Genomic DNA, 22,484 nt, shown 5'->3' with positions numbered 1-22,484 from the left:
AAATTATTCAGTAACTCTCAGGGGAAGGGTCAGGAGGTCAGTTTAATAAAAGGACCTTAGTTGATGGTGATGTAAGAGGGCTGTGGACTGTTTACTGGGAGACATTGGGTTTGGAATTGAAGTAAATTTAAATAGGGACTGAGAGAGGAAGAGGAGGAAGGGGAGAGAGACAGAGACAGAGACTGACAGAGAGACAGAACAGAGAGAGAGCAAGCTGGAGGGTGGAGGAGTGTTCATGAAACCATGGACTGGAGGATAGATGGTTCTAGAGCGAGGCGATGAGTTTACTATCTCGAAGGTGAAACAGCCCTGAGCGACAACAGTTTCAAGGTGTGGCCAAGGTAGTAGGTGGCTCAGGTGGAGTAGAGGTGAACATCAGCAGAGGTAACAAGGTCAAGCGCCGAAAAACCTCGGCTGCCTGCCCCTGTGAACCTTGAAGCCAGTCCAAGTCAGTCCAGCGTCCTTGGGAGGGAGCTATGTGTGCGCACAGCTGGCTGGTTCCTAGCACTGCGGAGAAGGGAAACTGGTCAACATCTTCAGTGTGTGCAGCCTGCCAGGCTTTACACAGAATGAGCCCAGAGTCCTCACAGGCAAGCTTCGTGTGTGTGTGTGTGTGTGTGTGTGTGTGTGTGTGTGTGTGTGTGTGTTGCTTTTTTTTTTCACTTATTGAGAAAGAGTTTCATTTTGCCCATAATGACACCAGCTCACTGGTTACTGTGGATGACTCTGAAGTCCAGCTTCTACCACAGTGCTCGGGACTACAGGCAGATGCCACACCTGGCGCCTGAAATGCGATTTCTGTTACCACTTACCAGAAAACGCAGCACAGAGAAGCTGACTCCTCCAGAATTACATCAGAAGTTGTATTATAGTCCAAATGAATTAAGTGAGAATTACTGAATATTCTTCGGAATGGAGTTAACTTTGGAAAGACAGTGGAAATGTTTATTTAAATGTTTGTCCTGTAACATTTTCCTTTTTAGTGCCCACCAGGTGGCAGCACTGAGTAGTAAGCCTTTTTTCCAAGATGATAGAATACTACCATCTGCACTCATCAAGACTTCTGTGTGTCCCAGGCCCTCATGATTTCTTCAGCAGCATCCAGTGTGCTGTCTTTCTGGAAATTAATAAAAGAATTGTATCACTACATACCACTATAAATTCAAGATATTGCAATATTTAAACACAGAAGATACAGCCAGGTGGTAGTGGTGCACGCCTTTAGTCCCAGCGCTTGAGAGGAAGAGGCAGATGGATTTCTGAGTTCAAAGCCAGCCTAGTCTACAGAGTAAACTCCAAAACAAGAAACCTTGTCTCAAAACAAAAAACAAAAACAAAAAACCAAATAAACAAAACCAAAAACCTCATAGACGATACAAACCATATTAGCAATACCCAAAGATTTAAGAGACTATATAGTCTTAGGGGAAGGAATTATGTCAGGGCAAAAACACAAATGCAAAATCAAAAAGTGCAGGGAGGGGAGATGGCTCAGCAGTTAAGGGTGTGTCCTCTTCCTGTAGAGAACTTATGTTCCCAGAACCCTGGGTGGGTGGCTTAACACAGCCTAAAACTCCAGCTCTGGGGGATTCGATGACCTCTACAGTCCTGCATGAGTACCCATAGCGTGGGAGCCCGAGCAGCCTAGAGTAGGATGGTATAGTCAAGGGCAGCCACTGTCCATGGCATGGGTGCTGATGCCAGCAGGGGTGGTGCTGGCCTGACCTGGGCTCAGAGTCCAAGTTACTGAAGTGTCTGTGTGGTGGGACAGCGCCCTGCAGACTGACACCAGATAGGGTAGAGGAGGCACCTGCCATGAGGGGCCAGAGCCTGAAAGTGAGATCAGAGAATGCAAAATGTGGGGCACCGACTGAGAGGAAAGCACCTTTGAGAGAGAATGGCAGCACAGGACAGTGTGAGGCGTTGAAGCCCTCATGTGACACCAATGACCATATGGGGACAGTGGCAGCAGCTGGGCCCAAATTGTCAAAATGCGGTCATCCACTGAGAGGTTTTGTGGTGTGTGTGTGTGTGTGTGTGTGTGTGTGTGTGTGTGTGTGTGTGTGTGTATGCGTGTGAGAGAAAGGGAAGGATAGGGAGGGAGGGACTGTCCAGAGATCAATCACTATCACACATAGAGGTATTAAGTAATTAAATGACAGGAATCAGGTTTCACCCTTGAAGAGGAAAGTTACACAGAAATGGAAAAAAAAATTACAATTACAATTAACCCTATGGTAGTCTTCAATAAATTTGGGTACAAATAAGTATAGATGTAAGTATGTATGCAATCAATTCTTTCCACCCAAGGGTTCAGCTTCTCAACCATCTGAAGATTGAAAATATGTGAGAAGAAATTATATTTGTATGCCGCGTGCCCATAATTCTTTTTCTTGTTATGATTCACAATATAATACAATACAATACAAATAATATCTATTCACAGGATATTGCATTGTAAATAACCTAAAGATGATTTAAAGTCTACGGAAGGATGTGCATACGTTATAGACAAATAACATGCCATTTATACAGGGCACTTGACTATCTTGGAATTTGGTAAATACAGATTTGTGGGGGTTTGCAACTAATCTCCCTTTGATTCAGAGACATGAACTATGATTAACATATATAAATGTCTATGCATACAAATACATTTGTATATTCTCTACCTCTGCCTCCTGGGAGGGCCTAGGAAGAACATCACACAACAACAATATTTAAATCTCGGTTTAAAGGTAAAACTCTGCTTTAGGGATGGAGAGATGGCCCAGCAACTAAGAGCACTTGCTGCTCTCAGTGAGGACCTGGGTTGGGTCCCCAGCCCATAAGTCACGGCTCACAACCATTTGGAACTCTACTTCCAGGGGATCTGATACCCTCTTTTAACCTCTGTGCCCACCAGGCACACACATGTGCTATGTATGCACTAACATACATGCAGTAAAAGTACCTAGACATATAAAAGAAAATAAATCCCGAAGACGTCACCGCCCCCGCCACCTTACACAAAGCTTTACTCTAAAAGGAGCCAGGCTTATTGGAAATGGCCCAGATTGGAGTAGATAACTTTAAAAATGATCCTTTGTAGAAAGTCAAGAAAAGAATCCCAAAATGATGGTGACATAGGAAAAGAAACAGAAGCCAGTTTAAAGGGCTCATAGTGGCCTGATTCTGGAGAAATTTAAATAGGAAATAGGTGACAATGATAAATTATAACTCATCAGATAAAACAGAAGTCTAAGAGTTCTCATCGCTACTGATGGGTAAGTAAAATGACTCCGCCGCTTGATGAAGGTGGATCAAGTGCTGGAGTTAACAGTGGCAGGGGAAGGAAAGCGGGTGCATCACCAGCACTTTTGTGGTTTCCTGCCACAGTGAACAAGCTGCGTTGAACAACCGGGGAGCATCGAGCAGCTTGCCTTATAGTAAATGGTTGGTGAGGTTTTTTTTTTTTCCCTCTGTGTAGCCCTGGCTGTCCTAGAACTCACTCTATAGACCATGTAGGTCTTGAACTCAGCCTGCCTCTGCCTCGGATTAAAGGTCTGCTTGGCTGGTGAGTTTTACAGTGTGTCAAGGCAGTGAATGTCATTTAACATGACCACTGAGTACAACATGCAGTTCTGGCCTGAGTGTCTCTGCTTGCTTGTGCTGTGCTGAGGACTTGACGGGAACAACTGGTGAGACCTGAGGAGCTGAGGAGTAAATCAATGGTGATTGGTCAGTGCTAACTTTACGTCGCTGAGGGAGGGGTACTGTGGTTTTGGAGAATGTCTTCATTGGTGGGGAATACACAAGGTCTTTTTTTTTTTTTTTTTGAGAAAGGGTCTATATAGTCTTGGCTGTCCTGGAGTTCTATCTGTAGACCAAACTGGCCTCAAAATCAGAGATCTGCCTGCTTTCTGCTTCCTGAGTGCTAGGACTAAAGGTGTGTGCCACCACCACCTGGCTTAAATATTTCATCTTTTGTGTGCACACATATGGGCATGCTGTGTGTGCATGCATGTGTGTCTGTGTATGAGGTGTGTGTGAAAGTCAGAGGACAGTCTGGGGTATTAGTTTTTACCCTCCACTGTGAGATGGGGTCTCAGCGTTCGTTGGGCTTGGATGCCAAAATTGTGTTCTCTGCTTCTGCTTATGTTGTAGGATTGCAGGTGTCTGGGACTGGACCAGCTTTACATGGGTTTTGGAATGCCATCTCAGGTTCTCGAACTTTCTCCACGTACCATTGAGCCACCTCCCAAACCCTTCAAGGCTGTTTTTAAGTCAGCCTTCCTTCTACATTCTTCCTCAGCCCTCTAGCTCCCTGCCCAGAGGCAGCCATGGGAATTTATTCTAGATCCTTCACAAACCATTCCAAGCATTTAGCTACTGGAAACATTCCTGAAAACAAAGCTCTACAATTATTTGGAGTTCTATTTGCTCAATTTTTATTTAGTTTTCCTTCTACTTCCTTAATTTTCTCTCTAATGTTGTAAAAAAAAAATCTGTGTTCTTTTTCACACTCTTTTACTTACTTTCCTCCAGAACCAGGTGTTCTTAAGGAAGTACCTGGTATCCTTTAGAGTTTCCAATGTGACTATACTTTCCAATTCCCCTTTCCCCCTTAAATTTCTTACCTGCTCTCCAATAGATCCCATTTCATCTTCCTGCATCACCACACTCCTACCTTCTTAACTTTAAAATCTTGACCTTAATCTGTCTTAAGTGTTTAGAATTTCAAATGTCAGTTTTTAAAAATAATCTGTTCCAAGGCTGTTTCTGTATCTTTCCTTCTTCCTTATGACATCCTTTTAAGATCTCTGTACCTTTCCACTTAGGACCAGTTCCTGACTGAATGCCCACTGACTGCCCTCCCTCCATGCCGGCAGGCGCGCACACACACTGCCCCTGTTGATCTTGGGATTGAGTGTGCTGCTTCGTTAGCTGAAGATGGGTTTGCATTTTTTAAAAAATGATTTTTAAACTTTTTATTTGTTTTTATTTCATGTGCACTGGTGTCTGGCCTACATGTGTGTGTGTGAGGGTGTTGGAGCCTCTGGAGGATCTGCCACGTGGGTGCTGGGAGTTGAACCTGGATCCTCGGGAAGAGCAGCTGGTGCTCTTAACTGCTAAGCCATCTCCCCAGCCCCATGGATTTGCATTATCGTTTATCAAGAAGGAAGAGGGCAGGGCTTGAAGACGGCAAAAAATTCTCTCTTGTTCATTAAAAAGTTTAATACGCTTTTAATGTAGGAGTCAGCCAACTGGGAATTAATTACATGGCCTAAATGAAGATCTTTCCTCCATAACCTCAGCTCAACTTTTAGCAACGCTGACACGAATGAGGAAATCCACGGCAGAATCCCCTTCCCAGCCCGCTTGCAGCGTTTATAGCACTGCAGACATGTGCCCGCGTCCCCAAGGCAGATCATCGCAACTCCTACTTCTTGGTACCTGCTATCCGCAGGCTTCGCCTGTTACTTGAGACACAGGTCTTTTCCAGGCATCTGCTGTCCTTTAGGACACTTGGCTTCGCTGTGTGCTGGCTACTTTGTGAAATCATTTTACAACCCTCCTGAGTTCTTTCCAAGAAGAGAAAAGGGTAGTGTGGTGCTTGCTGGTTTAAAACTGAAGTGGTGTTTGTTTGTTTGTTTGTTTGTTTGTTTGTTTTTTCAAGACAGAGTTTCTCAGCTGTCCAGTAACTTGCTCTGTAGACCAGGCTGGCTTTGAACTCAGAGCTCTGCCTGCTTCTGCCTCCAGAGGGCTGGGATTAGGGCTGCTGAGTTAAAACTGAAGCCCTAAGGTTACTTTTTCCTTATGTTGATTATGTTTGTATTTTCAACAATATCTTATGGTGCCTCCCTTGGTTACTTTTGATTTTGTGGTGACAGATATTAAGTAGCAGACATACTTTGGATTTTGATATTTTGAGGGGCTGGTAATGTTTGGTAAGATATTCTTTCCTAATGTATGTAGCAGGGAGCCTCATTATCCCTGAGGTAAATGGCTGCTTTCCCAATTGCACTGCATTGCCAAAGTTCCGCTGTTCAGTGCTATGGTTGTGATAAATGCATTTTCAACAATGTTTCTATTGTTAAGTGGAGAAATATTCAGATTTGTATCTTTTAAGCTATTATAATGCTATGCATTATTAACCTTACAATTTCTTTTATATTTTAGTCAATTGAATACTCAGATTGTTCTGTTATAAATACTTGCATTCTATTTTAGGTAAGTCTTCCATAATTTGTTGATAGTCTGTCTCCAAAAGTAAAAAAGTAGTATCTGTAATCCCAGCACTCGAGGAGGCAGAGGCCAGCCTGGTCTACAAAATGAGTCCAGGACAGCCAAGGCTGCACAGAGAGACCCTGTCTCGAAAAACAACCAAACACTGAAACTGAGCCCCCAAAATAAACAAACAAAAAGTAAAAAATATTATTTACGTTATGTTAGACAACCTATGGATGAGTGTTTTCAGTAGCTATACGGTATGTGCATATTATGCCTGTGTGTGGGTGATATATGTGTGCACAAACCTGTGGAGGCCTGAAATTGACATTGGATGTCTTCCTCGATTGCTCTTCATGTTTATAAGCTGAAGCAGGGTGTCTCACTGAATACAGAGCTCCCCAGCTCTGAGCTAGTCTAGCAGTCAGCCTGTGTCCTGAGTGGGATTACAGGCCCGCGTTATGCCTGTTTGGCTTTTTTGAGGGTTTCGAGGATTTGAACCCTGATCCTCATGCTTGCTTGGCAAGTATTTTATCCACTGAGTCACTCCCTAGACCAGCAATAACATCTTAAGAACAGTGAATCTTTTCGTGCAGGTCTAATGGTGATACACTCTCTCAGGATTATGTTACTTCCCTTCAAACAAGGCTGAATCAAGGAAGGTGACTTTCAACACCTGGAAGACTGAGGCAGGAGGCTGTCTGAGGACAGCCTGTGCTATAGAATAAGACTCTGTCTCAAGAAACCACAAATAAATCAATGAGCTAAAACCAACAGCAAACAGAAGGCTGGATGGATAGTGACTTACCGTTAACTCTATGGCATCAAGGCAAATTTTTAAAATGTCTCTTAGTGTATCATTTTTACAAATAATAAGGGTGCTTTATGAATTGGAATGAAAGATAGTAAGAGTGCACATTTGTGGGAATACAGAGACTTACTTTAATAAAACAGAACCTCACCAACTTCTCAAACTGTGGTTTAGACTCTGCGTCACAGAATGCTGACACAGGGATGGCTGACAGTTTCTGAAAAACAAATAAGATGATACAGCAGCAAAGCACATACATTCCAAATGCTACTTCTGAGACCACACACATTAGAAATAGATACTGCTGATGCTCGTAATGATTTTTTTTTTTTTTTTGGTTTTTTGAGACAGGGTCTCTCTGTGTAGCCTTGGCTGTCCTGGACTCTCTTTGTAGACCATGTTGGTATCAAACTCACAGCAATCCACCTGCCTCTGTCCCCCGAGTGCTGGGCTTAAAGGCATGCGCTACCATGCCTGGCAATAATTTTTAAAAGGAAAAAATATTTTAAAAATCCCTCTAAAAGTTCTAAGCACACTGTTTGAAAGAAAGCTAGAATTAAAAAATATAGTGACTCACACCTTTAATCCTGGCATTTAGGAAGCAGAGGCAAGAAAAGAATTCGAGGCTAGCCTGGTCTACGTAGTAAGTTTCAGGCAAGCCAAGGCTACATAGTAGAGACTAAAAAACTAAGCTAAACTAAAAATAACATTTTTAAAGAAGAAGAAGAAGAAGAAGAAGAAGAAGAAGAAGAAGAAGAAGAAGAAGAAGAAGAAGAAAAGCTAGAATTAAATGTCTTTCAAAGCACATCCATCACTTGCTTCATAAAACAGTACGGCAAAGGTAAGTAAACAGTACCTTAGTTTTTGTCATCCACTTCACAAACTTATAGTCATAAGGCTCATTGCTCTTCATGTGAGAGAGGTCGGCACCTACAACCACAGGGAAAGGCAGGAGGAGGGAGAACTGTATGAGACAACAAAGGTCAAGGTTCAAATTGTCTCCCAACTCACACAGGTTTATTCTAGAACTTTCTAGAGGTAATTCATATAGTGTGCTGGAGTCTCACACTTGTTTGAGATTGACTGATATCCTGAGGCAGCACACACACACACACATACACATACACACACACACACACACACACACACACACACACACACACACACACACACACGGCATCATGCATGTCCATGCAACTGCCAGCATAGGAAGAGAAGACGGTGGGAAGCATTGAGGAATGCTGCTTTTCCATCAGGAAGAAGAGTCCATGGTGGCTGCTTGGCTCTCGTCAGTCTTTGTCATCTATCAGTGAGAATGTGACAGCACCAATAATATATGGCTTTTCTTGATAATGTGATAGTTGCAGAGCTCTGAATAGAGGAACTATTATATCGCATAGTTTCACTAATTGTTGAACTGTTGGCCATTGTTCTTCATTGTAAGTAAGGTATAATGATGGTTTACCATTATTTTTTTTTCTTTTTATACTTTTTGAGATAGTATTTTACACTGTAGTCTATGCTGGACTGCAACTCCCTATGTATGCCCAAGTTGGACTCGAACTCACAGCATTATTCCTGCTGCTCTTGAGTGCTGGGATTATTGATGTACATCACCATGCTTGGCCACCATTATTTGTTTTAAAATTACTTATGTTGATTGTGTGTATACAAACTCATGTGTGCTTGTGTATGTGGTACCCAAGAAGGCAAGAAGAGGGCATGTGATACCTGGAGCTGGAGTTACAGGTTATTGTGAGCTGCCTAACTTGGGTGCTGAACTCTGGTCCTCTGAGGGAGCTCTTTAGCCTTGATCCGTCTCTCCTCTCCAGCCCCCTGGCTACCCTTAGTCTTATACTACCGTCAGATGAAATTTAAATTTTTACCTTTAGGAAAAGAGGAGAAGTAAATTCTAATGTATAGGGAATGATTCACACAGAGTAAAGTAAATTTTGTTCATGTGAGAACTTGAGCTAGACACAGGAAAAGACAGAATGAGCCGGAGAATGAGGAGCTAGATTAAAACAGATTGCCATTCAGTCAGAAGCTGAGAGAGACCGGATTAAATAAATCAGCTTGGTGAGGAGTTTGAGCCAGAACAGCTGAGTAGAACCAGCCAGCCAGATTTCAGAAAGAACTAGAAAAAGTGAGCGTATTAAGCAGTAAGCTTCAGAAGCTGAGAACAACCCAGGCCTGGGTTAGATTGTACGGAGGCTAGAAGCTTCCAGGACTAGGCCTAGGTTAGCAGACAGAGGCAGTGAGCCTCTAAGACAATTACCTCAGGAGAGTACAAGTTACTTTTACATGATGGCATTGTAAAAACACATTCTCTTTTAGAGATAAAATGCTGTTCTGGCTTTGACATCTTTTCCCCATGCCTCTCTGCTATTATTTCAAACATAATTGTCTGTAGATGTGAAGTAGCGAAGGCTTCCCAGACCTAAGGAAGACACATCAGCGATGATGAAGTAACCCCCGTCAGGGATGATGGGTTTCAGGCCAACGCTGCTAAGTAGATGGACCATCCGATCTCTTTTGACTTCTAATTCCTTTGGCAGGGAATTAAAGTAACACTCTGGGTCACCCATGCGCTTGATATCGATCCAGAAGGCCTGGGCCAAGGCTGCCTGCATGGTACAAATAAAAATAAGAAAGGGAAGGAAGCACCACGATGGCCAGAATAGATAAAGGTCATCCAAGTAAGACTCGTGGCAAGAACTCACTCAGGAAGTTATAGCCAGATTCCTGTTAACTATCTGGCTCCGTAGGTTAATGGACGAAGGAGAGTTATGTAAATGTCTAAATCTAATATAACAGACACAAATATCCCAACTGACAAAGAGGTGTTCGATAAAGATGCTGTACTTGGTTACAGAAAGACATGATGCATTTTCTGTAAAAGGAACTTTTATCGAACCTTTTTCCATAGTTTTCTCTGTGTATTATTGCCTCTTTCTGCTAACTTTTTTTTTTCCCTATTGGGTAGACAGCCTTGATAGAAAAAGCCAAGTTCAATGTATCCAATACTGTTACTATCTTGTGCTTCAGCTGCCTCATAGAAGTAGAATACTTTTTAGTGTTTGGGCTTTTCAGAGAAGGAAGATTGATTTGTTTCTAGACATGTATACAAAATAGCAAGAGTCTAACAAAGTAAAAACTGAAGAGCCAGAAATGGTGGCAGGTGCCTGCCATCCCACAGCTTGGGAGGCTTAGGCAGGGCGTTGTGCTAGAGATAAAGATAAACCTAGTAGAAAGTCTTGTGTCTACATCTGCATCTTTATTCTGACATCTCCTCTGCTCACACAGGATGCATTTTGCTAGTTTCTTATGGATCATCTAAGAGTTCTTTTTAGAAAGACAAGAGCTGTTCTCCCTTTTCTTACACAAAATATAGTATAAGTTAATATAAATACACACTGCCATGTATCTTGCTTTTTTAAAAATTTCATCATCTATTCTGGAAATCCTCCTGATTAGTTATACTGTTTGTTTTCTGCCTGGTCCTCCCCCGACCCCCACATGGGGTCCTGCTTTATTGTCCAGCCATGCTTTAAAGTCTCTGTGTGAGTCAGACAAGCCTTGAACTCGTGATTCTCCTGACTGAGGCCTGGAAGCTAACATGATGGGCACTACCACACCCAGTGACTTTGCTTTTCTTTTAGATAGCTATTGCAATCCAAAGAATGACCATCAAAGTCATCTGCCTCTTAAAATACATTGTCCTGTGCGGTAAGAGGAGCTTTGGAGATGTGATATAAATTGTGGAGCTTAAAATTAGGGATTATCCAAACACTATGTGTCTGCCCCAAAATTCCCAAAGTGCATTAGAAGGCCTGGTTCATGAAGAAGCTCTCCAATTGCCACATGTGTAAAGGTTATCGCCCATCTGCAAAGGCTACCACCTACCTGTAATGGCGTTGCACAAGTGTAACAGCTGTTTTGCTGAACAGTCTGTAAATGTCTTATCAGGTGATTAGGGCCAATGCTCCAGCCAAGCTGAGAAGGGAAAACATATAAGCAGGGTTCAAATAATAATATAAGGACATATATCATATATAAGAGCGCTGTTAGTGTAAATGACAAACATAGGCTGTTCAGAAATGTCCCCAGGAGGGAAGCGGGGTAAAGCTTGTTTTGGTGAAGCTCCCAGCTCTGCCTTCCCCCCTCAGCCTGCCTTCTGAAAGTACACAAAGCTGTGGTCACTGTGAGCCCTTCCCTCTGCTGATGTGCCACACCTGAGGAATAAGAGGCAGCAGTTACACTTGCTTCAAGAGTGGGCACAGAACCTCTCTGTGTGACAGCTCAGTGGACTCCTCCACAATTGGAGGACAGGGATTTTTTTTTTTTTAATGTATACAGTTTTCGTTATAGATGGTTGTGAGCCACCCTGTGGTTGCTGGGAATTGAACTCATGACCTTTGGAACAGCAGTCAGGGCTATTAACCTCTGAGCCATCTCTCCATCCTGAGGACAGGGATTCTTAACTCTTCCTAGTGTTCCCCGTGTCGTAGCCCTGCTCGTATGGATAAGGTCAAATGAGAACTGAATTTCAGCTGGGCGGGTGGGGTGGGGTTTTTGTTGTTTTGTGAGATGGAATCTCCTGCAGCCCAGGCCAGCCTTGAACTCACAAGATAGCCGAAGATGAGCCTCCGTTCCTGATTTCCTTCCTCTACTGCCAAGGGCTCAGGATTATAGCTTTGGCGACCACACATGGGTGACTGCAATCACTCAGTGGTTGGCGCATGGATTTTCAAGGTAGGCTACCTGCCCTAGCTTGAGTTTATTAGGGTGCAATCTCAGACAAGACAGTAAAAATTCCTGTGATAAAACACATAATCTTGTGGTAGCACACGCCTTTAACCCCAGTGCTCGGAGGCAGAGGCAGGCAGATCTCTTGGGTTCAAGGTCAGCCTGGTCTACAAAGTGAGTCCAGCCAGCCAAGGCTACACAGAGAAACTCTGTCTCAAAAAGCCAAAACAAACAAACAAACAAACACACCCACACATAATCTTTGGTCCACAGTTAAAGCTGGAATATTAGCCAGTGTTATTTTTCTCTTTTTATATGCAAATATTATTTGTAAAGAGAAAAGTATAATTTGTTGAGTACCCAGAAGATAAAAATACTTGATTCTTTTACTTAGTCTCAAAAAGGATGAAATGTGGGCCAGTGAGACGGTTCACAGGGTAAAAACTTGCTTGCTGCTAATCCTGAAGACCCCAGCTCACTCTCGAGAACCAACATATTAGAAGGAGAGAACTGACTCCTACACATTGTCCTCTGTTCAATCTCCCCCCTCTCTCCCCCTCTCTCCCTCCCTCCTTCCCTCCCTTCCTCCCTCCCTCTCTGCCTCCCTCCTTCCCTCTCATACACCACAGCACACATCCACAGCCTGCAACAAATACATGTAATGTAACTAAAAATAAAAGGTTGAAACTTGATGGGAAAGTTGAGCAAATCAGTAAATACAGAAAAGATCAGTAAGTATAAAAATCCGTACATATTATGTACACATTTAAAATGCAAATATTCTATAGAAATTAAAGTATAGGCCTTTTTTTTTTTTTTTTTTTTTTGGTTTTTCGAGACAGGATTTCTCTGTGTAGCCTTGGCTGTCCTGGACTCGCTTTGTAGGCCAGGCTGGCCTTGAACTCACAGTGATCCCCCTGCCTCTGCCTCCCGAGTGCTGGGATTAAAGGCGTGCGCCACCACGCCCGGCATGCGCCTATTTTTTAGGACTTAATTTTTCTGGAGGGTACTGGGGATTGAACCCTGGGCTGTCACACGCACAGTCTGTGCTCCACACCGAGACCCTTCCCCAGCCTGGCTGTCTCCTCTCCCCAGCCCGGCTGTCCGCTCTCCCCAGCCCGGCTGTCCCCTCTCCCCAGCCCGGCTGTCCCCTCTCTCTCACCTTCCAGCCGGTCACACTGAAGGTCTTGCCAGCACTTCCTATTGTTATTGTTCTCTCCCACATTCCTGGAAAAGTGGCTTAAAAAGAAAAGAAAAAGAAATAAATAACTGGCTATATATTTCTTTTCCAAGTAATTTTTATCTAGTATAATCCAAAATCACAACACAGATAACATGAACTCGATGAAAATAGTGTCATTACTGTAGTTATTTCAGTGGTTTTTAGAGAATTCAAATTTAAGCTCATACTGATCTAAAAATGTTATAATGCATTTCAGTGTTGGACCAATATACAGATAGTCACTATCTATCTATCTATCTATCTATCTATCTATCTATCTATCTATGTACGTATCTATCTATCTATCTATCTATCTATCCATCTATCCATCTATGTATGTATGTATGTATGTATGTATGTATGTATGTATCTATCTATCTATCTATCTATCTATCTATCTATTTATCTATCTATTTAATTTGGGGGGGGGTGTCCACATCACTGCAGATGTGTAGATGTCAGACAGACAATTGGGGAGCTTGTTCTCTCTCCACCATGTGGCCCTGGGGATAAAACTCAGGGTTAGCCCCACCTGTCTTTATATGATTTAATATTTTACATGGCAAACCCATTTCCCAGGTGGCAGGGTGACCAGCAGGACAGTTCAGGTGTCAGGTGTCAGAGGAGCTGTGGCACTCTGTCTGGTGCTAGTCATGGCTGTAACACTAAGCACCTGGTTTTCCCAGACAGGACTGGGGATTGACCCCAGGACCTCTGACGTTCTCTGTGTGCTCTACCATCGAGCTGCTGTCCAGCTCAGTGGTCTTATGGCTGGTTTGCGATGTGACTACCGTGAGCTCTCCTGTCCAGGTCTGCTTCTCCACACTTGCTAGAGCAACAGTTAGAAATATGCAGCCTTACTGGGAATTTAAGAAGGAAATCAGACCTACTAAGGCCCCAAAATCTATCTGTCTGCTTTGTGTACAGTGGTGTTGAAATTAAAAAATCCCTTGATGTACAATCCATTTGTATAGGAATCACTATCTTTAATTTCAGGGATTTTTTTTCAAACCACAGGTGAGTCACCAAGCCTCTTGACTGGTATTCCCCAAAGTCATTAATTCACATTTGCCCATCAGCTCTTTCTTAGGAACTACCAGAGAGCAGAGGAAACAAGGAAAAGGAGGATGGCTGGCCAGTGCTCAGGAGGCAGAGGCAGGTGGATCACTGTGAGTTCAAGACCAGCCTTGTCTACAAAGTGAATCTAGGACAGCCAAGGCTACACAGAGAAACTGTCTAAAGAAAAGAAAAGAAAAAAAAAAGAAAAAGAAAAAGAAAAGGAGGATGTGGCAGCTTCTGAGACTGCAGCAGGGGCACTGTGCTGAGGGCTGGAGTCCGGGTGGGCAGGGAGCATGAGGCAGGCGGATCTCTGTGAGTTCAAGGCCAGCCTGGTCTACAAAGTGAGTCCAGGACAGCCAAGGCTACACAGAGAAACCCTGTCTAGAAACCACTCTGAACTCCCCCCCCCCCAAAGGGGAGAGCAGACATTGTGGGCTACAATATGAAAGGTAATAAGTATTTTTAAAAATGAGTTAAGCAATTTGTCATTGAGTATTTTAATCATATGAAAGTAGATGCATTCCTCCTCCCCTTCTTTTAAGGGGTCAGCTCATTAGCTGCATAGCTTACAAGAAAAACATTTCAAATATCAGTAATTTAGTATATTAAGGATGTGGAGGTGAGAGAGGAAAGTTCTTTGTGATGGTTCAAGTATCAGTTTTGCACTGGGAGATATCTGAGCCAAGGATATCTCATAAAATAACAGTAAATTTTATCATCTTCTTCCCCCACCTTTTTGTGACAGGATCTCACTGTGTAGCTCTGACGGGCCTGGAACTTGCTATGCAGACCAGGCTGGTCTTGAACTCACAGTGATCCATCTGTCTCTGCCTTGAGTGCTAGGATTAAAGGTGTGACCCTCCCTACCATTTTCTTTTCTTTTTTAGGTTTTAAATTTTATTTGTGTGTGTAGGAGGCAGGAGATATGATGCAGGGTGCCGCACCAGCCATCAGGGCCTCTGTAGAAATATGATGCACAGCTTGGGGGCCTTCGTGCAGTACTTAGAAAGCCATCCGCACACTGCGAACTTGATGACATGGCCGTTTTGTATCTTTCACGTCAGACCATTGTAGCTGGTTGTAAACCCATGCTTCAGTGCAAACAAAGTGTATTTTCTTAAATAATTACCCAGTAAATTGTTTTTTTTGGTATTTTAATTTTATAGGCTACCGTAAGCAAATCTGAGTTAAAAAGTATGTTGTGAGGGGCCATCCAGATGAGTTGGCAGGTTATAGCACTTGCTAGGAAAGCCTGAACACCTGAGCTGGGTCCCTGGAACTGAGAAGGGTGAGAGGAGAGAGATTCCAGAGCTGTCCTGCTACGTCCACACCCGCCACCGCATGTGAGTGCCCCATCAATAAAAGCCTTTTTAAAAGTCTTGTGTATCTTTAGCAAATAATGCCAGTTCTACTCTACTCCGGTGCTTATCACTGATAAGGAAACAGTACATTTGGGTCACTCCTTTCATCACAGGGCAACAAGCACCCTTCCTGTTGAGCCATCTTTCTGGCCCACAAATTTTACGTTTTAAAATGTTGGTCTAAGAACAATCTCCACAGTTGAGTGGAGAGTGGGATATTACTTTCTCACATACTCTGGTGCCTCACCTTTGACCATGTCCCCTGGACGGGGAGACCTGGTGGCACTCAGAGGAAGGACAGCAGGTTACCAAGAAGAGACTTGATACCCTATGAACATATAGAGGGGGAGGTAATCCCCCTCAGGAACAGTCATAGGGGAGGGGAATAAGGGGAAATTGGAAGGGAGGGAAGAATGGGAGGATACAAGGGATGGGATAACCATTGAGATGTAACAAGAATAAATTAATAAAGGAGGAAAAAAAAAGAAAATAGTATTTGTATGCTAATATAAAATGTTTTAAACACACACACACACACACACACAAAAATAAAATGTTGGTCCAAGTTTTCAACTTGGAACTAGTTCAAATGACCTGATGGTCATCACCAACGAGATGGGCCATGGGGTGGCTTGACAACACGTGGACACATGACAACACTCAGCTGTGTGACTAACATCGTGACACAACGTGGACACATGACAACACTCAGCTGTGTGACTAACATCGTGACACAACGTGGACACATGACAACAGTCAGCTGTGTGACTAACATCGTGACACAACGTGGACACATGACAACAGTCAGCTGTGTGACTAACATCGTGACACAACGTGGACACATGACAACACTCAGCTGTGTGACTAACATCGTGACACAACGTGGACACATGACAACACTCAGCTGTGTGACTAACATCGTGACACAACGTGGACACATGACAACACTCAGCTGTGTGACTAACATCGTGACACAACGTGGACACATGACAACACTCAGCTGTGTGACTAACATCGTGACACAACGTGGACACATGACAACACTCAGCTGTGTGACTAACATCGTGACACAACGTGGACACATGACAACACTCAGCTGTGTGACTAACATCGTGACACAACGTGGACACATGACAACACTCAGCTGTGTGACTAACATCGTGACACAACGTGGACACATGACAACACTCAGCTGTGTGACTAACATCGTGACACAACGTGGACACATGACAACACTCAGCTGTGTGACTAACATCGTGACACAACGTGGACACATGACAACACTCAGCTGTGTGACTAACATCGTGACACAACGTGGACACATGACAACACTCAGCTGTGTGACTAACATCGTGACACAACGTGGACACATGACAACACTCAGCTGTGTGACTAACATCGTGACACAACGTGGACACATGACAACACTCAGCTGTGTGACTAACATCGTGACACAACGTGGACACATGACAACACTCAGCTGTGTGACTAACATCGTGACACAACGTGGACACATGACAACAGTCAGCTGTGTGACTAACATCGTGACACAACGTGGACACATGACAACACTCAGCTGTGTGACTAACATCGTGACACAACGTGGACACATGACAACACTCAGCTGTGTGACTAACATCGTGACACAACGTGGACACATAACAACACTCAGCTGTGTGACTAACATCGTGACACAACGTGGACACATAACAACAGTCAGCTGTGTGACTAACATCGTGACACAACGTGGACACATAACAACACTCAGCTGTGTGACTAACATCGTGACACAACGTGGACACATAACAACACTCAGCTGTGTGACTAACATCGTGACACAACGTGGACACATAACAACACTCAGCTGTGTGACTAACATCGTGACACAACGTGGACACATAACAACACTCAGCTGTGTGACTAACATCGTGACACAACGTGGACACATAACAACACTCAGCTGTGTGACTAACATCGTGACACAACGTGGACACATAACAACACTCAGCTGTGTGACTAACATCGTGACACAACGTGGACACATAACAACACTCAGCTGTGTGACTAACATCGTGACACAACGTGGACACATAACAACACTCAGCTGTGTGACTAACATCGTGACACAACGTGGACACATAACAACACTCAGCTGTGTGACTAACATCGTGACACAACGTGGACACATAACAACACTCAGCTGTGTGACTAACATCGTGACACAACGTGGACACATGACAACACTCAGCTGTGTGACTAACATCGTGACACAACGTGGACACATGACAACACTCAGCTGTGTGACTAACATCGTGACACAACGTGGACACATGACAACACTCAGCTGTGTGACTAACATCGTGACACAACGTGGACACATAACAACACTCAGCTGTGTGACTAACATCGTGACACAACGTGGACACATAACAACACTCAGCTGTGTGACTAACATCGTGACACAACGTGGACACATAACAACACTCAGCTGTGTGACTAACATCGTGACACAACGTGGACACATAACAACACTCAGCTGTGTGACTAACATCGTGACACAACGTGGACACATAACAACACTCAGCTGTGTGACTAACATCGTGACACAACGTGGACACATAACAACACTCAGCTGTGTGACTAACATCGTGACACAACGTGGACACATAACAACACTCAGCTGTGTGACTAACATCGTGACACAACGTGGACACATAACAACACTCAGCTGTGTGACTAACATCGTGACACAACGTGGACACATAACAACACTCAGCTGTGTGACTAACATCGTGACACAACGTGGACACATAACAACACTCAGCTGTGTGACTAACATCTTGGCCTACATATCCTTTGCTGCTGTCTCTGCTCATGTACTTGCCCTGCAAAAAACTTACTTCTCTCCCAGGGATCTGCTTCCACCAAAAAGTGGATGGCTGTAAAAGATATACTCCTTCCGAGTTTGAGCCTGACTGAGCTTGCACTTCCACTTACCTTCAGATGGTGTTTCCTCAGGTCCTAGAGACACTTAGCAAGAGCTTACAACACATACTGTGTCTGGGTGAGTCACGGTGCTGCTTGGTAACCCAGGCTGGAGGCAAGAAGCATGTGTGAGGGTCTTCTCTTCACTTCAGCTGCTGAGATCGAGCTCTAGGCTTCCTACCTCAATCTAGCCCAGGTTGGCTTCGAACTTGGCACCCTCCTACTTCAGACTCAGCAGCGTGGTGAGGTCACAGGTGTGTCACCATGCTAGGCTGCAGTTTCCATTTCTTCGCAGTCCCTATGCATCACCTAGGCTGTAGACACACGCTTTGCTTCTGACCTTCGCCCAAACCTGGCTCTTATTTATTTATTTATGTATGTATGTATGTATGTATGTATGTATGTATGTATGTATGTATAAATGCAGTCACAGAACCAAGTCCTTTTCTTGTCATCATTCTCCAAGTATAACCACTGTCATTCCGGGGACCCAGCTAATGAACCAAATTTTGAAAAGTTACCTTAGGTTTTGTTCTGCATGATTTTCTTGACCTTTGGCAGCTGCTGGCACTTAGCTGATTTTGAGAGTTACAGATCACTTAACAAGAGGATTCAGTAAGTGAATATTAATGTCCAAGTCAGAAAACTTCAACTGCGTGAGCTGCAACAGCTTTCTTAGAGAGCTACCAATATGGCTGGGATTTTAAAAGTAGTATTTTAGTTAATGCATACGGTGCTTTGGATGAATGTACATCTGTGCATCAAAGTGGTGCCCACAGAGGCCAGATGAGGAAGTTGGATCCCCTGGAACTGGAATTACGGATGGTTGTGAACCACCATGTGGGTGCGGGGTGTAGCACCTGGGCCATCTGGAAGAGCAACTAGTGATCTTAACTACGGAACTACCTTCCAACCCCCAAACTACTACTACTACTACTACTACTTCTTCTTCTTCTTCTTCTTCTTCTTCTTCTTCTTCTTCTTCTTCTTCTTCTTCTTCTTCTTCTTCTTCTTCCTATTATTATTATTTTAATGTTCATATTTTGTTGTTGTTTTTTGAGACAGGGTTTCTTTGTGTTGCCTTGGCTACCCTTTGTAGACCAGGCTGACCTCGAATTCACATAGATTTACCTGCCTCTGCCTCCCAGAGTACTGGGAATACAGGCGTGTGCCACCACCTTGGCCCGCTTAATGTTCAGGTTTTTTTTTTTTCAGGCAGAATGACTACTAGTTTCATTACGCCCCTGTTCCATGATGCAGGACACTGCGGTCTCACGTGATCTGTAAGTAAGCTTCTCAGCCTCTGCCCTCTGCTTCTCTTTCTCCAAGGCTTTCACATTGCTTTCTAATCCCCTCACGCACTTGCCTTCTCTTCCTATCTCTCTGGCCATTTATAATGTAATACCGGAACAACTGTGGTACAGGTAACTTCTGTTGTCACACATATGTACACCTTTACCTCCTTCCTTCCATGTCTGTTACCCAATGTTCTAATTGGCTTTCTGTTCCTGTGATCAATACAGCCAAAAGCAAATTAGGAGGAAAGGGTTTATTTGGCTTCCGCTTCCCTGTCACAGCACATCATTGAGGAAGTCATGGCTGGGACTCATCCACAGCTCAGAAAGCACAGCCCATGCTCAGTTGCCTTTCTTATAATGACCAGGACTGCCAGCCTAAGAATGGCACTGCCCACAGTGGATTGCACCTTTTTATAGCAGTCATAGATCAAGACCATGTTTCATGGGCGTGGCCATGTGCCTATGTGCCTCAGGAAATCCTTCAACTGAGGCTTCCTCTTTGCAGGTACCTCTAGGTTGTGTCAGGTTGAGGCACTCCTACCATGTGTAGGACTCTAATGTGGAAAACGGCACTATTGAAGAGACCAACACAAATAACAGTCTCTCCCCTCTTGCTTAACTATAGAGGGAAAAAAACAAACCAAGTAAAAGATAAAGGATGTGAGAATGCTGGAGGTGAGGGAGAATGACACGGGAACAGACACCCAAGGGAGTCATGTGGACATCAGAGGGACAGTGCTTCTTGGCAAAGGTCAGATAGGTACAAAGCCCAAAGGTTCTCTCAAGGCTTACAGTCCTACAGTTGAGAGCTTGGGCCACCCCAGATAATACTGCAGGATTTGGGTGAGATAGCCCAGTAGCAATTGCAAAATCCCACTGAGGACAGAACAGCAATAGCCTGCCACTCTAGAATCCCTTGTGTTAAGCTCCTCACAGAAAGTTCGCTCCCACTGTCTACACACCGAGGAACACCAGGGTCCTTGCCAGAGGCAGGCAAAAGAACTATTCTGCTGGCATCCCAGCTTTATAATGTGACCTCAGGTCTCTTCCCCCATTTGAACACTTGTCCATCAAGCTGAACTTTAATCACTCAAGCATGATCCATCTAAATACTTCTTGTAAGTGCTTACACAGGCACAGATACCCACCACAGAGACTATTTTAAAGCTAGCCCGGGATTCTTTCCAATCAGTTAGTGTTCCCCATGTGACCAAACACATCCAGACTTGAGACGGTCATAATCAGTACCTATTTTTATATGCTTATGTCCAGTATAGACAAGCCATTCATAAACCTCATCACTGATGCACAGGGTGTCATACTTGATGCAAAGGTCAGCAATTACTTGCAGCTCCTCTCTGGTATACACCTACATGTATGAAAGGAAAGGGCACAGCCAGTTATTCTGCATGTGAGAAAACAGTGACTCCTGGCCTGTGTAAGCAAAGAGGCTCACTTACCTTGCCGATGGGGTTATGTGGCGTATTCAAGATAATGGCTTTCGTTTTAGAACTAAATTTACTTTCCAGTTCTTGAGGATCGAATGTCCAATCAGAGCTGGACCACTTCGTCCCATCAGTAGGTCTCTAGCCACAAAGAATAAAGATGTTACTCTAACAAATTAAGACGTGATTTGAACAAATTAATTCATGTTTACTGTCTTACAAACAACCTAATAGAGAAAAGAGAAGATTAAAGACAGACCTGACGAGGGTAACGGAAAAAATGACTGACAAAGAACACAAACACAAATAATCAGGCTCTCATTCAACCACAGAGCCCGGAGGATGTGAGCTTCTGTACACACCCATTAAAGGAGACAATGAGCCCCAGCAACACAACAGCTGTCATTCCTTCCCAGAAGCCACCTGTAACTACGGGCGACGTGTGACACTGCGTGGCCGACAGAAGAGTCTGTGACTCACCCTAGCTACTGTATTCATTATTCTCAAAAGATTTAGATCCGTCTTCAGTGACAAAGTCATTGGTATTTTACAACATTCTTCAAACCCAAGGATGGGCTGGGGACTTACAGATCTCAGGGGAATAAACACAGGCGTTGCTCCGGCCATTCTCACCATGGGCTCATAACAGTCATAAAAAGGCACTATAATTATCACCTGAAATAAAAGCAAAGAAGAACACGGGTTATCAGGCAGCAATTTATCTCATGGGAGTGCGGTGCCTCTGACGTGTGAGGCACTGTGCTAGGAGAAGAAACGCAGCAGTGGAAAAGACAGGCCTGGCTTTCTTGGAGCCAATGTCTGGGTACAAAAGATCCTGGGTATAGAGGCATCCAGGGAGTGAAAGCTGGAGTTCTTGGACTTAAAGTGAGAACACTCAAAAACTGTCACGAGTTATTGTTGGAAGGACCCTGCTGTTTGAGGTTGCAGTGCTCCCAGTCCGGATAGCCATTCGGAGCTCTGCATTAGATGAGGACTCTCTCTCTCTCCTCAGCAGGACCTCAGGCTCTTTGCCTGACCTCATCTGGAGAGTGTTTTTTGGCATAGATGCACCTAACCACATGTGATATACGGTCCTTGACACAGCTCCCTGCTAGCTCTCCCCTCCCTGCGCCTAAAGGATAATTAGGTTCTGTGCTGTGTACTCACTCATATGATAGCAGAGTATGGCCAAATGCAAATCAAGCATCCTTGAAGTGCTTAGTTCTAACCAATTATGTACACCTATCCTGGGAGACCCCTACCCACTCCCCAAGGATTATATAGCCTTTCTTCTCCCCAATAAAGTTGAACTATCTCCCTGACAAGGTTCGCAGAGTGGTCACT

The 22,484-nt window shown here is 44.0% G+C and overlaps 1 protein-coding gene and 2 long non-coding RNA genes across 6 annotated transcripts in view; 2 read left to right on the top strand and 1 right to left on the bottom strand.

Moving 5' to 3' along the window:
* The window catches only part of LOC311582808, a 36,106-nt gene extending 14,389 nt beyond the window's left edge, over nucleotides 1–21,717 (top strand). The window contains exons 5-7 of one of the 2 annotated variants that reach the window (XR_014774244.1): nucleotides 15,218–15,394; nucleotides 19,613–19,680; nucleotides 21,375–21,717. This is a non-coding gene — a long non-coding RNA (uncharacterized lncRNA). The remainder of the gene's footprint in view (nucleotides 1–15,217; nucleotides 15,395–19,612; nucleotides 19,681–21,374) is intronic. The other variant, XR_014774243.1, reaches the window with a different exon arrangement.
* Nucleotides 919–22,484, bottom strand: part of KYAT3 (kynurenine aminotransferase 3) — a 46,932-nt gene continuing 25,366 nt past the window's right edge. For all 3 annotated transcript variants that reach the window (XM_084756105.1, XM_084756106.1, XM_084756107.1), the window contains 9 exons: nucleotides 21,729–21,815; nucleotides 21,156–21,281; nucleotides 20,944–21,064; nucleotides 12,933–13,009; nucleotides 10,928–11,017; nucleotides 9,462–9,648; nucleotides 7,878–7,951; nucleotides 7,152–7,238; nucleotides 919–1,117 (listed from right to left, as the gene is read on the bottom strand). In XM_084756105.1, the coding sequence (XP_084612231.1) occupies nucleotides 1,055–1,117; nucleotides 7,152–7,238; nucleotides 7,878–7,951; nucleotides 9,462–9,648; nucleotides 10,928–11,017; nucleotides 12,933–13,009; nucleotides 20,944–21,064; nucleotides 21,156–21,281; nucleotides 21,729–21,815 (912 nt within the window). In that variant the 3' untranslated portion in view covers nucleotides 919–1,054. The remainder of the gene's footprint in view (nucleotides 1,118–7,151; nucleotides 7,239–7,877; nucleotides 7,952–9,461; nucleotides 9,649–10,927; nucleotides 11,018–12,932; nucleotides 13,010–20,943; nucleotides 21,065–21,155; nucleotides 21,282–21,728; nucleotides 21,816–22,484) is intronic.
* Nucleotides 7,245–14,271, top strand: LOC311582810. The gene is made up of 2 exons (XR_014774246.1): nucleotides 7,245–7,862; nucleotides 14,072–14,271. It is a non-coding gene; the product is annotated as an uncharacterized lncRNA (long non-coding RNA).

Source organism: Acomys minous (assembly GCF_964271855.1).
Source record: "Acomys minous genome assembly, chromosome: 14".
In the NCBI taxonomy this organism is placed as follows: Eukaryota; Metazoa; Chordata; class Mammalia; order Rodentia; family Muridae; genus Acomys; species Acomys minous.
Note: the sequence above shows the minus strand (reverse complement) of the source record. Positions and strands in the feature narration are given on the sequence as shown.